Source organism: Gorilla gorilla, chromosome 1, assembly GCF_029281585.2.
Source record: "Gorilla gorilla gorilla isolate KB3781 chromosome 1, NHGRI_mGorGor1-v2.1_pri, whole genome shotgun sequence".
Classification (NCBI taxonomy): domain Eukaryota; kingdom Metazoa; phylum Chordata; class Mammalia; order Primates; family Hominidae; genus Gorilla; species Gorilla gorilla.
In genome coordinates, this window is record NC_073224.2 from 50,214,236 (window position 1) to 50,231,193 (window position 16,958).

General features: G+C 48.4%; 1 protein-coding gene and 1 pseudogene across 1 annotated transcript in view; both read right to left on the reverse strand.

Annotated features, from left to right (window-relative positions):
- The window catches only part of RASSF5 (Ras association domain family member 5), an 83,929-nt gene that overhangs the window by 44,794 nt on the left and 22,177 nt on the right, over nt 1-16,958 (reverse strand). The window contains exon 2 of the mRNA XM_019029757.3: nt 7,324-7,445. Within this exon, the coding sequence (XP_018885302.1) occupies nt 7,324-7,445 (122 nt within the window). The remainder of the gene's footprint in view (nt 1-7,323; nt 7,446-16,958) is intronic.
- On the reverse strand, nt 15,838-16,914 carry LOC101150884 (large ribosomal subunit protein eL8-like; annotated as a pseudogene).

Below are 16,958 nucleotides of genomic sequence, written 5' to 3' on the forward strand. Positions count from 1 at the left end.
TATCCCATGTGGTGACTTGTGCCTGTGATCCTAGCACTTTAGGAGGATCACTTGAGGCCAGGGGTTCAAGATCAGCCTGGGCAACAGAGCAAGACCCTATCTCTACAAAAAACTCAAAAAATATTCAGGCATGGTGGCACACACCTGTAGTACCAGCTACTTGGGAGGCTGAGGCTGGAGGATCACTTGAGCCCAGGAGTTCAAGGTTACAATGAGCACCACTACACTCCAGCCTGGGTGAAAGAGTGAGACCCTGTCTGTTAAAAAAAAAAAAAAAAAATACAAGAAATTCCTAAAAGTTTATGCACCTAATAATGGAGCTTCAAAATACAGGCATATCAACTGTAAAGAGAAATACACAAATCCACAATTATAGTTGGAGATTTCAACACTTCTTTCAATAATAAATGAAATGAGTAGACAGAACACAGGTATGCCTCAACAAATGTCAGCTACTGTTGTTATCAGTCACAGTTCAATTAACATGTGTTGAAGCTTTCAGAAGGGACCCAAGACCCTGCACTTCCTGAGAGATGTGCAGGTAGGTCTATCAAGTGTATTAGGGAGCCTGGGGCCTCAGGAAATGACACATCCCCCCACCCCCAGCACCTGCCCTTTTAGGCGCATTTCTTCTTGCTCTCTCGCTCCCCCATGTGGTCATCCTGGGTTCAACACGTGGCTGTTGGGCTGAGGGACAAGGCAGGACAGGCCGCAGGAGCTTTTTTTTTTCTCAAGGGTCTGGAAAGGTAGAGACCGCGTTAATGCAGACAATGGCATGTCTGCAGGAGGGAGCAAAGGACTGGGAGCCAGGAAGCACGGAACTCCAAGCCAGCGGAGTCACTACTCTGCTGCAGGGGCTGAGGGGTGATTGCAGCAGGGGCCCTGCTAAGGCTTGACAGTGTTTGGGGTTGGGGGTGTAGGCAGAAAGGCAGCAGGGACCTGCAAGGCTGAAATGCTGGCTGGCCGGGCTGATCTATCCTGGAACCCTGGAAGCCATCTGCCCCTTTGGTGAGTGGAGACAGGGACTCATCCACAGGGTGGAATAATGACTTGGGGCCTCAACAATAGTCATAAACCTTATAGCAAAAAATGTCCACCCAAACCACAAAGCCAGAGAGTCCTGGTTTTATATCCAGGACAATAACCCTACTTTCTGGTGTTTTGGAGAGTTGGCAGAGCCAGACCATAAGGGTTGTGTGTGCTAATCCAGATTTAGACTCATTCTGAGGGCAATGGGAAGCCACTGAGGGCTTTCATCACAGGAGTTACACAGTTAAAAAATCTACATCTAGCAAGACTGTTAGAGGTACCAGAGATGGCCCAGGACTGTCACCTAGAATACTCATGCTTTTGTCCACTCATGCTTTCACACACCTCTTCTCGCTGGAGCCTCACAGGGTCCCATTTCTCAGAGGAGAAACCTGAGACTCAAAGAAACTAAGAGGCTTGTCCTGGCTCATATGTCAAGTATTTCGTCGACACAATCTGTATTAGAAACCAGCTATTCAGTCGCCCAGGCCAAGGGTCTGTGTTTTAAGAAAACATTTACTGCCTTTTAATAATATGACATTAGGGCCAGGTGCGGTGGCTCACACCTGTAATCCCAGCACTTTGGGAGGCTGAGTCAGGCAGATCACAAGGTCAGGAGATCGATACCAGCCTGGCCAACATGGTGAAACCCTGTTTCTACTTAAAATACAAAAATTAGCCTGGCATGGTGGTGCACGCCTGTAATCCCAGCTACTCAGGAGGCTGAAGCAGGAGAATTTCTTGAACCCGGGAGGCGGAGGTTGCAGTGAGCACAGATTGCACCACTGTACTCCAGCCTAGTGACGGAGCAAGACTCAATATAAAAAAAAAAAAAATGACATTAGGAACATATGAAAAGCATTTGGCTATTCAAACAACACAGAAACAAAGGGCAAAAGGTGAGAGCCTCACTCTACCCCTTTCAATGTCCACCCCCTTCCAGGGTGAAATCTCTTTCAGTAGTTAGCTGAGCACTACCAGGCCCTCGTTCTGCATTTACACACACATACACACATACACACACGTGTATATATACATGCAAAATACAAATGGCCTGGTCCTATGTGTACCGTGGAGGGACCTGCATTCATGCTGCACAATTCCGTATCAGAATATACAGATCCAAGTCTCCTTTGAAAGAGCACCTTGGTATTGGTAAGAACAGCTGGAAATTCCTTCTCAGCATCCCAGGAGCTCTCTCCACTGCTCACACTGCCCCTTAGGCACTCCCTGGACCCAGTGCCCTGGTAGTCCAGGCACCAGATGGCCAAAGAGAGTGGCCTCGATAGGGCAGCATCTCCCACAAATGACACCTGAAAGGACTTTAGAACAGTGCCTGGATTTTTTTTTTTTTTTTTTTTTTTTTTTTTTTAGTCAAGGTCTCACTCTGCCGCCCAGATGGGAGTACAGTGGCATGATCATAGCTCACTGTAGCCTCCTTCTCCTCAGTTCAAGCTGTCCTCCTACCTCAGCCTCCCAAGTAGCTAGCACTACAGATGCACACCACCACACCTGGCCAATGTTTTTAATTTTTAGTAGAGACAAGGCCCTGCTATGTTGCCCAGGCTGGTCTCAAACTCCTGGGCTCAAGCAATCCTCCTGCCTTGACCTCACAAAGTGCTGACATTATAGGTGTGAGCCACTGTGCCTGGCTAGTGCCTGGCTTAATAAATATTTGTGGAGTAAATTTGAGGCAGTCCTTGGACACATATTAAAAGAAATTATAAGTATTCATTTAATGTGTGCTGAGAAAAAATTCCTAAGTACATCAAACCAGTGATTCAAGGATATTTTAAAATTTCCTTTAACGTAAGTTTATTTAAATTTAATAAAATAAGTCTATTTAAAGAGAAATGTTAAGTAAATAGTAGACAGGTGGAACATGAGCAGGGCCTGAGTCCTGAGTGGGGAAAGTGCCTGAGTGTGGTCTGGGAACGGCCATGGGAGGGGCTGGCCTTTGCAGCTGAGGGCCTGGGAGCCTGGTTTCCGAGGCTGCTGCCCAGGAACTGTCTTAGTCCGTTTTGTGTTGCTATATAGGAATACCTGAGGCTGGGTAATTTATAAAGAAAAAAGGTTTATTTGGCTTGGGGTTCTTCAGGCTGTACAAGCATTACACCAGCATCTGATTGGCTTCTGGGGAGGCCTCAGGAAGCTTTTACTCATGGTAGAAGGGGAAGGGGGAGCAGGCGTGTCACATTCGAGAGAGACAGCAAAAAAGAGATGCTAGGGTTGTCTTAAATAACCAGCTCTTGTGTGAACTAATAGAGCGAGAACTCATTCATTATTGCAGGACAGCACCAAGTCATTCATGAGGGATCCACCCCCATGACCCAAACACCTCCCAACAGTCCCACCTCCAACATTGGAGGCCACACATCAACATGAGATTTGGAGGGGACACACATCCAAACTATATCAGGGACTCTGGAGGGTCAGGAGGAAGGGGTAGGACTCTGGGCCTGCTGGCATAAAATTTGAGCACTGGCTGCAAGAGATTGGAGTGGAAGAAATAGTGCTTATGTTTCTCTCTTGCGATCTGTGCATTCCATGTACCAAGAAAAGTGGCACCCAAGGCCAAAGGGACAGAGCTGCCGGGGTTGCCCTGGGCTGCAGTGGGTGATAATGAGAATCCAGTGGTGGGCAAGGACAAAGACTTCTTCTCTTGGGGCCAGCTTCTCCATAGGCAGCGAAAGGACTGAACCAAGCCATCAGAGGCCTCACTTCATCGTGAGGGCACCAGGAGCCACTGAGGGCTTTTTTCCTCCCAGGGGTGAGAGGATAAGAGCACCGTTAAGACCACCAGAAGTATAAATTCTTTGGGGTATAATCCTAAATAGAAGAACTGCAGCTGTTTGGGTAACTGATTGTGGTCTTTAGCCAATAGCGATGATGTTCCTTAGCAAATGAGGCTTAAACTGAAAAAGGGGTCTAGGGTAGACTTGAAGGAGATTTGCTTGGTCATGCATGGGTGCCCAAGGAAAAGTCAGATATCAGAGACCTCAGAGATCTTTAAGGAGAAACTCCAAAACCCTCATTTCTGTGGTTGACAAAAGCACAGACAGCTCCCAGCGGCCTTCCTCGGTTTCTGATGCCTGTTTCCGATGGCCTTTTGAGTTTGCCACTGGGGATTCTGAGCTCATTCCTGCCCGCTTCCACACCTGCCCCTCCTTCCTCCCCAGCTGCCTCCCTGTGGCATGGCAGAGACAAGACAGAACCTTGGGATTGTTGCTTTTAAAATGTTGAGGCCAAATACTTATCTACAGGATGATCTCAATCATGTTTTGAAAAATGTATGAATGTTCAGGAAGAACATATAAAAATGTTAATAAAGAATGGTTCTCTCTGGATGGAGGAAAATAAATGATTTTCTTTCCTTAATGAGCAGAGAGGGCTGGGCGCAGTGGCTCACACCTGTAATCCCAGCACTTTGGGAGGCCAAGGCGGGTGGATCATTTGAGGTCAGGAGTTCGAGACCAGCCTGGCCAACATGGTGAAACCTCATCTCTACTGAAAATACAAAAATTAGCCGGGCATGGTGGAGCACACTTGTAATCTCAGCTACTCAGAAGGCTGAGTGAGGCAGAATTGCTTGAACCCAGGAGGTAGAGGTTGCAGTGAGCTGAGATCATGCCACTGCACTCCAGCCTAGGCAACAGAGTGAGACTCTGTCTCAGGAAAAAAAAAAATACATCAGACAGGAGAAGTGCCACTGAGATGAGACCCCCCCAAGCCATATATATACCCGGAAGTAGCTGAGCTCACATCTGAGCCCCTGCTCCCTTAAATCCCCCAAGAAAACAGCACTAGCACATGAAGTTAGCTCAGCCCAGGTGATGATGTCAAGGTGAAAGAAAGCTCCATCTTGAGATTTAACAGAAAATCAAGCCAAGGCGGAAATGAGCACAAACAGGCTTTTTAGAAGAGGCAAGTGGGCCTGGAGCAGGGCCCAGGTTTTATTGATAGAGGGCTGGGTCCTGCCCCAGTTCTGCTGAAGCATGCAGGCAGGCCTGTCCAAGGCAAATACAGCAGCAGCCTGATCCAGCCAGCCCAGGAGCAAACCCCATGCCAGGCTGTTTGCCCACTGGGGGCTGTTCAGCTCCCACGCGGGGTTCTTGGCTCCTTCCTCTGCAATGTTTCAGTGGTGTTTCTGCTCTAGACAAGCCCTGATTTCACTTGCCAGAGGGTTCCAAGGTTGACTCCTCTCTCCAGCAGAGGAAAGGGGGTCACTCTGTTTCCAAAAACTCAGACATGAAAGCATCTCTTCACTGCTGACATTTGGAGGATGAGACAACGAATCCAGCCAACTCCAGGCCTTCCCTGGGCCTTTTGCCTGCCACACTTGGGAGCTGGCTAGCCCACTCTAGGGCAGGTTTCTCAGTCTTGGCCCAACTGAGATTTGAGGTCAGATAATTCTTTGTTGTGGGGGGCTGTTCTATGCAAAACAGGCCGGCTAGCAGCATTCCTGGCCTCTTCTAGAATCAGTAGCATCCCCTAAGTTGTGACAACCAAAAATGTCTCCAGACAAATGTCCTAGAGGGTGAGTAAAATTGCCGCCTTTTGAGACCTGCTGCTCTAAAGGAAGGAACAGAAAGAGACCCAAAGAGGAGACCCAGGAAGTAATGGGGACAGCCAGGCTCCAGGGTGGGGTGCAGGGCTGAGGAGATCAGAAAGAAGAGACACTTGGAAGCTCCCAAAGAGAAAAGCAAATTGAGACCAGAAAAGGTTGTTTCAATAAGATTTTTAGGAAATGTTGCTATATGGTGTACTATGTAACCTCTTCCCTCTATCTTCTGAGGAAAACCTTCAGGAAACATCTGCATTGCCAATCAGCACTTTTGGGGGTCAGATGTGCCTCCTCTCCTTTCCCTGTGCCCCATCCTGGGTAGACAGTTCCTGCAAAGGGTAAGGCCCTTCCAAGAGGCCTGGTTACATTCAGGCTACACCAGAAATAGTTACTATTCCAACGTCTGTGGAGCGATGTGCAGTGTTTTAAAATATACATTTTAGAACCAATCCAGCATCACCCTTATAAAAACATATATCATTCTTGCTTTCTAATAATTCTTTTTCCAGGGAGAGAGAAAGGCATGAGGGAACAGCTGGGAGGCTGGTAACACCCATGGTGAATTAGGCATTTGAACACTGTTGATTGTGTTCCAGAAAAAGCATGTGATGGCTACTCTGGAGAACGGGGGCTGCTCGTGAGTCTCCCATCCAGCACCTGGGTCCCCCAGTATAGTTTCTCAGAGCACCTTGAGATTTTCCATCAGAGACACAGGATGTATTTGTTTAAAGTCTCACTCCCTTACCCTACTGTAAGCACCGGATGTGTAGAAACCACATCTGTAATTTTCATCATTAAATCTTCAGCATTCCTGGGCCTGGCACATGGTGAACACTCGAAACTTATTTGTTAAATGAATTAAAGGATGACATTCTTACTTCCCTGACTCGCAACCTTCAACCCACACATTAAGGCTTAAATCAAACATCACCTCCTCTGGGAAGCCTTCCCTGATTTCTCCCAGCAGAAACAATTGCACTATATATCCAAACGCTTGGTTCATACTTTTATTGCAACATGCATCGCAGTGTATGCTATTTGTTGGTATTCTGCCTCCCCTGCCAGAATGTAAGCTGTCTGAGGACAAGAATTGTGACGTATCATTTATTACCCCAACTCTCACCCATGCTTGGTACACAGTAGATACTCAATAAATGCTTGTTCAATGCAAGAAGCAATAAACACACTCCTCTGTCTCCATTCTAAATCCTAGAAATAAAAGTTCAGATACATCACAGTTCAAGTGTCTTTACAAAACCCAGAACCAAAAGCTGCTTTGGACATCAATTTTCTGGTTCTTTAACACAGGGAGAGAACATTTGCCCAGCCCCTCTGAAGGTTGGGCTGGCCTGGCTGGACAATGTGCTTGAGATGCCTCAGCCCCAGCATCCCCACTGTCCCAGGGCTATGAGGCCTTTAGGGACTGTCAGAAGGCTTCTCTGGAAGCTACCCCACTGCTCACTCATACCCACATCTCTGGCTCAGAGCCCTAAGCCACAATAGGCTCTGTACTTGGGGAGAACTACAGGGGACTTCTGAGTATCTTCAGAGTTCTCTGTGTCACTTCCCCTAGTCCCCTTGGAACAGGGTGTCTGTGAACTCCATCCAGTGCATGTGGAATCTGAGGCCTCATGCCACCTCCTGCTCACCAGAGCTCCTGGGAGAGAAAGTGGAGCCCGGGGCACCTGCAGAGGCTGTTCCCAGCTTGGTACGAGAGCTTTGGCACCTACCTGGCTGAAGGTCACGGTGAGGGTGCTTTCTGGAGAGGGTCTGTCCCGGGATAAACCCTCCTGCTGACTGCAGTCCAACTGGATCAGGCTGCGGCATTCTGGGTGACAGGTGAATTTACAGTCTGGAGGGAAAGAACAAAAGGGAGATTAGAGGACAGGCAGGATTCCTCCCCACTTTCACCCAGAGAAATAACCTTGGAGATTGCATTAGTTCCCAGTGGGAAGAGCAGTGCAGGAGAGAAGTGGTGGGGTGGGAGACAGCGTGAGAATGCCACCCTGCTCTCGGATCCCCCAGGAAGGATGCAAGTTAAGTGCTCTACGCGTTTGCAAACTGCTTTCACCTGCATTACTTTGTGTGACTCTGCAATCATTATTATTTCCATTTTACAGATAGAAAATCGGTGCCTAGAGACTGAGTGACTTTCTCGAGGTCAGAACTTCTGCCTCCCAGACTGGTGCTCTTTCTACCACTTTACATTAATCACCAGCGCCCATAAATCCCTAGGGAAGGACTTGACTTTTCTGGGCCTTATGTTGCCAATATGTAAAATACAGGTTGTGCATCCCCAAGCTGAAAATCAGATCTCCAAGATGCTCCAAAATCTGAAACTCTTTGAGCATCGACATGACACTCTAAGGAAGTGCTCACTGGAGCAATTCGGATTTTTGATTTTCAAATTTGGGATGCTTGACTGGTATCATACGTATTCCCAAATCTGAAAAAAGTCCAAAATCAGAAACACTTCCGGTCTCAAGCATTTCAGATAAAGGATACTCAGCCTGTATGGGTAATAGCTGCCCTGCCTGCTTCTAGTTATAAAGGAGGACATATCTTGAAGAATTGAAAGTGCTTCCAGAGACAAAGGCATTATCATCAGCAGGAAGTGCTGTTACCTCTCTCTGACCCGGCCTAGGCTAGAATGTGGGGATGCTACTCTGAATGCAGCTGAAATAGCCCACAGACCACATCCCAGATCCGGGGATTCAGCGGGGGAAGCACATTCCATCGACAATGTTCACTTCCATGGAAGCAGAGACTTCGTGACCAGAGTTGAAAAGAGCTTTGGGGACTACATTAGAGATGGGGAAACTGAGGCCAGAGAGAAAAAGTGAGGTGCCCAATGACACACAGCTCATTGGTGGCAGCACCAAGGCTGCTAGTATTTTCCAGCTTTCTCAAGGGCTCTCTTTGGAGCCTCCTGGCAGAAAGGAGGTGAAGTCAAAGGCAGCAGGAGACTCAGGGAGGCGAGGGGAGGGCAGGGGAGCGGGGGTGGGGGGTAGTGAAGACAAGGTGGCAGCAGAAGAAAGTAACACAAGTCCATCTGCAGGCAAAATGCTCGGATCTGAGGTGTGGTCCTCACAGATAGCTGCCAGGTCAGCTAGAGTCACCTATTCTGGAGGTGCCTCAGCTCGGCCAGAAGGCCCAGCCTTCTAGGCGCTGGAATCTCATAAATTTTCCTTCTGGACTGTGAAGGCAAGTCATGAGGATGGGTTAGGGTGGGCGGGTTTTGTGGCAGGAGTCGTGACAGCCTGGACTTGATTGCATACCTGGGGATTAGGGGGCCACTTTTTGTTGATAAGGGCTCAGGCACCTCGAAATGCTTTTCCTTCCTTCTAACAAGCTCCAAAAATTCAGTACATTTGGTGTCGATTTTTAAAAGCCACCACAGCACACTCTATCTTGGCGGAGGGGTGATGGCTCCTTTTCTCCCCACTTTTGGGGAGCTTTGGAATGACACCCCCATCTCCCCAGCTGCCCCTTCCCTTACTCCCCCAAAGATAAGCACCTGGGCCATGTTTCTTGCACGGGTTTTGCCACTAATGTCCGTAGGGGAGCACCCTGACAAATGTGGGGACTCACAGAGATCCCAGAACCGCACGACCTTCCTACCCATGGCCTGACCACCTTTCTGCAACAGCATCTGGAACCTTCACTGATCATCTCCTTTGTGCTCGAAAGTGAAGCCCACCAATATCCTCTCCTTCAGATCCTACACTTCTCTACGCCTCCCTCCTCCTCTCACTTGGAGACAGAAATGAATGAAGTCAATTCCCTGGGGCATGCACTCATCTACCTGCAGGCACCCACATGCATTTCTGGTCCTCCGTGGGAGACCTCTTGCTCAGCACAAAAACAGCCTCCCCTTTAGTAAGGTGAAGGGTACAAAGGGAAGTGCAGGCCAAACTTCTGCCTGCAGTGCCCAGAAATACCAGGGCTTTGATAAGGGAGCACTGAGGCCAGAACCCACAATGGGCAGCATTGTTCCTGGCGCTGGCCCTGGGACACACCTGTATGGCTCTGGTAGAGCTCTGAGCGATGAAGAATGCTCTGAGGATGCCAAGAAATGGCAGCAAGGAAAAGGAGGAAGGACTGAAAACTCGCCCAACTCCACGGTGATGACAGCTGCCATAACTCACAAATGGGAAGGCACCTGAGAGAGGAGGAATTTCTCTCTCCTCCTCTTTTAGCTCCTTGTCCTATTGGCACAGGCAGTCTATGTCCATCTGTGCATCTGAATCTCTCAATTTCCATCTCTCACACACACACACACACACACACACACACACACACACACACAGACACACACACACACACACACACCCTGAAAACATCACCATGCTGAGCTGGACAACACTAAGCAGCAGAAGACTCTGAGAAGTGTTCTGGGATTTTATAAGAAGCATGTTTGAGCACCAAAGACTTTGTTCCATCAGACCATGTAATCACAGGCTGCAGCAAAACCTCTGAAGCACATCTTCATACTTCCTGGTCCTGGAAATGCCAAGCCCAGGGCTTTTAGGCCAGCAGAGATGAAGTCAGAGCCCCCATGCCTTTCTCCAAACCCAAAAGCAACAGCCTGAAGGCCTGACATGTTCAGGGATTGGGGAGACCCATGAGATTCCAAAGACAGAGCCACATTCCACTAGACCCAGTGGTTAATTCTCCACAGACCACAGTTCCCTTAAGGCAGCTCGTCACCAGCTGCTGCCAAACCAAACCAACCCCTGCCCTTGGTATTCCACTGTCCTCCACAGCCTTCAGCTGGTGCTCAATTTATGTTTTGTTTTTTGTTTTTTCTTTTTGAGGCAAGGTTTCACTCTGCCGCCCAGGCTGCAGTGCAGTGGCACTATCGTGGCTCTCTGCAACCTCCACCTCCTGGGCTCACCTCAGTCTCCTGAGTAGCTGGTACTGCAGGCGCCCACCACTGCATCTGGCTAATTAAAAAAGGGTTTCACCATTTTGCCCAGGCTGGTCTCGAACTCCTGGGCTCGAGCGATTTGCCCGCCTCTGCCTCCCAAAGTGCTGGGATTACAGGTGTGAGCCACCCACCGCACCCGGCCAGGTGCTCAGTTTGGATGAGGAAGGAGGGAGGGAAAAGTGAAACTCTGGGTGGAGCATGGCTTCTAGGAAGGAAGGGTTCAGCCCTCCCTGGACAGCTAGTGCCATCGCCTCTGGCAGCAGCATCAATGTCTGGAGCATGGGGGCTTCCTTGTGCTCTGTGCCAGCCCGAGGGTGAGGATGAATTAGACAAGAAACCTGGGAAACCCAGGCTCACTGGGCAGATGGGAGGCACATGTGAAAAGATAACTAACAACAGAGACAGCCCAAAGCAGGGGCCTGGCTGTGGCACAGACCTAGGAAACTTGCTCAACTAGAGACAGTTGCCAGCCAGAGCGGGCAGGGAGGGCTTCAGGGTGCAGGCAGCTCTGGGGAGCTTCCAGAGGAGATGAGACTCCAGGTAAATCCTGTGACCTTATCACAGGGGCCAAGAGGAGGCAGGGGATTCTGTCATCACTAAAGAGGACAAGGATCTTGCAAACAAGAGGCAGCAACAGATTAAGGAGCAATATTTGTAGGTTCTAGCTGTAGTTTCTCCGGGAGAACAGGCATTTCTTGATATTGACATTGCCATCTGTAAAATCAAATGATCCTTTCCCCTTTGTAGCCTTTCCTTCCAATGACAGCCCCTATCCCTATTGCTAGCGGATGCTTTGAGGAAAGTAAATGTGCTTCCAGGATTTGGAAGAGGGGCCTATGAAAGTATATAGAAGGAGGCAACTGTAAAGGGAAATGAAGGAGACAAACCACAATAGGAGCCCCTCTCCCCAGAAGGGAGCCACAACCAGGAGCTGGGATGGAGGGCCAAGGACCTCAGCACCCAGGACCACTGGAACCAAGTACCATGAACCAGGTGACTTAAACAGAAAATTACTGTCTCGCAGTTCTGGAGGCTAGATTGAAATCAAGTGTTGGCTGGGCCAGGCCCGCTCTGAAATATGCAGGAGAGTCCTGTGTTGCCTCTTTCTGGCTTCTGATGATTTGCTGGATTCCTCGGTGTGCAGCTGCATGACTCCAGCCTCTGCATCCATCGTCACGTGGCGTTCTCCCTGTGCTTCTGTCTTCGTATAAGAATACCAGTCATCTTGAATTAGGAGGCCATCGTACTCCAGTGCGACCTCATCTTAATGACACCTGCAACTACCATATTTCCAAATAAGGTTGCATTCTGAACTACTGGGGCTTAGAACTTTTTTTTTTTTTTTTAAGACACGGTCTCACTCTCTCACCCAGGTTGGAGTACAGTGGCGTGACCATAGCTCACTATAACCTTGAACTCCTAGGCTCAAGCCATCCTCCTACCTCAGTGTCCTGAGTAGCTAGGACTACAGGTGTGTGCCACCATGCCCAGTTGATTTTTTTGTTGCTGTTGAAACAGGTTCTCTCTATGTTGCCCAGGCTGGTATCAAACTCCCGGCCTCAAGTGATCCTCCCACTTCAGTCTCCCAAAGTGCTGGGATTACAGGCATGATTCACCATGCTCAGCCTGGGCGTTAGGACTTAAGTATATCATTTTTGGGGAAAGCCCAGTTCAATTCACAACACGGACCCTGCCTGGGCCATATTAGGAGCACAGAGCCCTTAGGCCCAAACAGATGGTGGTTTCTAGTGGAAACCTCCTCCAGAGATCACAGTGGGCCGGCAGGACAGGACAGGGAGGTTAGGGAGTGGTAAACTGAAGCCAAGACGGCCTGCCTACTTCTACCAGGCCTGCTTCTGGGCTTCACAGTCCCTGAAGGTTACCGCCAAGGTCACCACCTCAAACATGGCCCACAGGCCATGGTGGCTTATGCTTGGAGATGGCATTACTTCTTTCACTGTAGCCCTGAAGAAGTAAAGCCAGCAGGTGGAACTATACAGGACACAGGAGTTCCACAGCTAGGAGGCTGTTTTTCCAAAATTCAGAAGCTACAAACCTCCCCTTAATCCCCAGGGCTGCCAATGCTAGTTTTTGCCCCACCCCAGTTGCCAAATGCATACACACACAGATGCACACACATGCACCCTCTGCCGTGTGGCTGCATAGCCTGAGCGGCTGTTTTCTGAACCAGAAAACGGGTATGTTGATAAGAACTTATTCTGTTGATAAGAAACCCTTAAGGCCCTTTCACCCCAGAGTTGCATGCAAGATACAGAGACAACATAGAACTCTCCATTTAACTCTCCCCTCCTCCAGCCCAGGCCAAGGCGTGGGTAAGGGCCAGGTGGGCACCAAGGCGACTGAGCCCAGATGACACCAGAGCTACCAGCCTCCCCTGTGGTCAATCCCAGGTCAGTGAACAGCAGCTTCTCACTCTGCATGGACAAAGCAACTTCCGATGCCTGAGGGAAAGCAGGACAACTTCTGAATCCGGGAACATATGCGTGTTCTCTGAACATCCCTATGCCTTTTTGAAGAAAGCCAATCTTAAGCAAACCTTAACACCCCCTTCCCTCTCTCCCTGAGGACCAGCAGCCTGGCCTATGCTGTGATGTCATGGAAAGAGAATGGACTTTGAAGAAAGTCCTCCAGGCCTCCAGCCCCGCTCAATTAGCTCTGTGACCCTGAGTAAGTTATGAACTTCTCTGAGCATTAATTTTCTCTGCCCTAAAACAGGAATCATAGTAGCCAGTTCCTAGGGCTGCCATGAGGATTAAATGGGGTTCCTGATGTCAAGAACTAAATAGAAGCCCTGGAAGGTGGAGGCTCCAAGTTAAGAGTTAATGATCCATCCCCTACCCTCTCCTTCCACTGCTCTGCTATGTGGATTCCTGAGTCTCACCAACCTTATTCCTATAGGTATTTCCAAAACAAGCACACAAATCACTTTTAGTTTTAAGATAATTTTGTTCTTAGGCACTACAGGGAAATCTGAAAAAATAATATGCATTGGAAAATTACAATTTACCAAAGTTTTTTTTTTTTTTTTTTTTTTTGAGACAGAGTCTCGCCCTGTTGCCCAGGCTAGAGTACAGTGGCGTGAACTTGGCTCACTGCAAGCTCCGCCTCCCGGGTTCACGCCATTCTCCTGCCTCAGCCTCCCAAGTAGCTGGGATTACAGGCACCCGCCACCACGCCCGGCTAATTTTTGTATTTATTTATTTATTTATTTTTAGTAGAGACAGGGTTTCACCATGTTAGCCAGGATGCTCTCGATCTCCTGACCTCATGATCCGCCTGCCTTGGCCTCCCAAAGTGCTGGGATTACCGTGCCTGGCTCAATTTACCAAAGTTTTAAAAGGGCAGGTGTAAAGCTTGTCCTGATCCTCTTGAATAAGTCAGTGGGGACTGTCAGCATCTCATGGTACCTGTCTTCACTCCCTTTTCAAGGGGATTCTCCTTTAAGAATCCCCCATTTTTCCACTGGCTGTTGCCCCACTGGAGCCTCTGGGCTGGACCAGCTATGGCAGCTCCAAGAACACCCAGAGAGGGTCTCCAGCGCCCTCTGTGCACAGACCATCCCAGGGCAGCTCTACCACCTCCAGCCCCCTGCACCCTCACCCTGCAGCCTCTACCCTGCCAGCTCCCCCAGCTAGGATACTGCCTCTCAACCTGGCCCCAAGATGTCCCTTCAGACTCAGGTTCTCATACAATAGACACAGTTGTTCCCTCTGCAACCTCACCACCTGCTCCAGATCTCCTCGGCCACAGTTCCTGAATGCAACCCTTTCTGCAGCCCTTTGCTCTGGGCCCTGCTCCGAGTTTGGGAAGCCCATTCACTAGCAAGCATTCAGAAACGGACTACTACAAATTGGTTGAGTGACTAAAGGAAGGAACGGTTCTCTGCCCTTTGTTGAAGTGGAGAGACCAGAGTGCGAGTGCTGATCCAACCCCAGGCCGGTGTCCTGACCTCTAGTGGCCTTGGTTTCCTCATCTGTTAAATGGAGATGATAGCAGTACAGTTGTTGAGAATCAAATGAGAAAGTTATGTAAATAACAACACAACACTTGCTACATACTAGGAGTTCAATAATATTAGTTCTTCTTTTTACCTCGCTAACATCCAAGTCTGTCTGGCCAGTGGCCACAGCATCAGACATCCTCATCTCGAAAGCCCGTCTGTGCACACCCCATCAGTGCCCACTGACCTTCCTCCAGACCTTCACCTGGAGGTGCATCACAGTCCTAAGGAAAAGGTCTTGATCATCCTCAGACCTTCCATGGCTCCCCTATGAGCAAGGGAGGCCCCAGGGCTCAGCTCCCTGCAGCGGGGAGGGGCTGGGTGTACTTGCTTGGAGTCTGTAAGGGGTAACCCTGCCCCACTTGGCAGAGAAGCCTCTGCCGGCCCCCTGGAACATCCCTCCTCCCTGCTTTTCTACTCACCCCTCCTCCAATATTTGAACTTCTAAAATCTCACTCTAGTTTCAGAAAAGAAAATTGTTAACCAAAGTTAATAAGTTCCAGTATTAAAGGGGATGTGGGGGAATGAGAAGGTACTACCTTATTGGTGGTATCAATTTCCTGCAGGAATTTATTCTGGGTATGTATTTACTCGTATCTAAATATATTGTCACTAAAATGTTCATCACGTAGTTATTTATGACAACAAAATGCTAGCAATACCCCCACATCCATCTACAAAAGACTAGTTATAATTATATTTTGAAATGGAATACTATGTAGCCATTATATAAGATGACGCATATTGATATTGGTCAACATGAAAATATGCCCACAACATACATCTAAAAAAGGAAAAAGATTGTGTTTTATGATTTCAATGATATAAAATCTATACATACTTATACATTATGCAGAGAGCTGTCTGGAAGGCAGGTCACATGTTTGCTTTGAGTAATGGGATTTCAAGTGCTTTTCCTACCTTTATAGTTTCTAAATTGTTTAAATTTTTATAATGGAAATATATTCTTTACTAATGGAAAAATGCCACAAAAAAGGGAACAAAGAAAAATCACGTACCCACACTGTGATGACATCAGGTACCATTACTCAGTACCCACCATACACCAGGTATTCTACATGCATTATTTCATATAATCCATACTATGACTGGGCAATATGTGTTTCTACCCCAATTTTTAATTTTTATTTTATTGTATTTATTTTTTTGAGGCAGGGTCTCACTGTGCCACCCAGGCTGAAGTGCAGTGACGTGAACATGGCTCGCTTCAGCCTTGACCTCCCAGGCTCAAGCAATCCTCCCACTGAGTAGCTGGGATTACAGGCACACACCACCACACCTGGTTAATTTTTTTTTGAAGGAAAAATTGTAGTATTTTAATTATTTTTATGTACAGAAAACTCAACAGTGTGCATTTAACCCGGTTTAGTGGCAAGTTCTTTAGCCTTTGCCTTTTTGAACTTGGTGATGTGAGCCACAGACTTAGGACCCAGGACATTGCCGCCCCAGTGACAGTGGATGTCATTGTATCTGTCATTGTAATCGGTCCTGATAGCTTCCACCAGCTTAGCCAAAGCGCCCTTGTCTTCTGAGTTAACCTGTGTGAAGGCGACAGTGGTTCAGGTCTTCCTGTGGACTAGACGTCCCAGTCTTGCCTTCTCCTTGATAATGCAGTAAGGGACCCCCATTTTATGACACAGGGCAGGCAAGAAGACGACCAGCTCAATGGGATCCACGTCATGTGCAATCACCACCAGCTGAGCTTTCTTGTTCTCCACCAAAGTGGTGATGGTGTTAACTCCTGCTCGAAGGACAGGTGGTCTCTTAGTGGGGACGTCCCCTTTGCCGGCAGCTCTCTTCTCAGCCTGGGCCAACGGCCTCTGCTTCTTCTCTTGCTTTGTTTCTGGTCTGTACTTGTGGGCCAGCTTACGCAGCTGAGTAGCTGTTTGGCGGTCCAGGGCCTGGGTGAACTGGTTAATCGCAGGAGGCACTTTCAGCCGCTTGTAGAGGATGGCTCTCTGCCTTTGCAACCTGATATAGCAAGGCCATTTCACAAAGCAGGTGAGGTCTCTTTTGGGCTGGATGTCCTGTCCAATACCAAAATTCTTAGGCCTTTTCTCAAACAGGGGATTCACCACTTCCTTGGCCTCCTGCTTCTTCATGACAGGAGCCACCTTCTTCCCCTTGGCCTTCTTTCCTTTCAGCATCTTCGGCAATGCGAGGAGAGAGCTAATTTTTTAATTTTTTATAGAGACGAGGTTTCATCATGTTGCCCAGGCTGGTCTCAAACTCCTGGCCTCAAGTGATCTCCCTGCCTCAGTCTCCCAAAGTGCTAGGATTACAGGTGTGAGCCACTGTGCCTGGCTACCACTAATTTTTTTAAAATAGACTTTTTTGGAACAATGTTGGTTCACAGTAAAATTGAGCAGGAAATACAGAAAGTTCCCTTATAC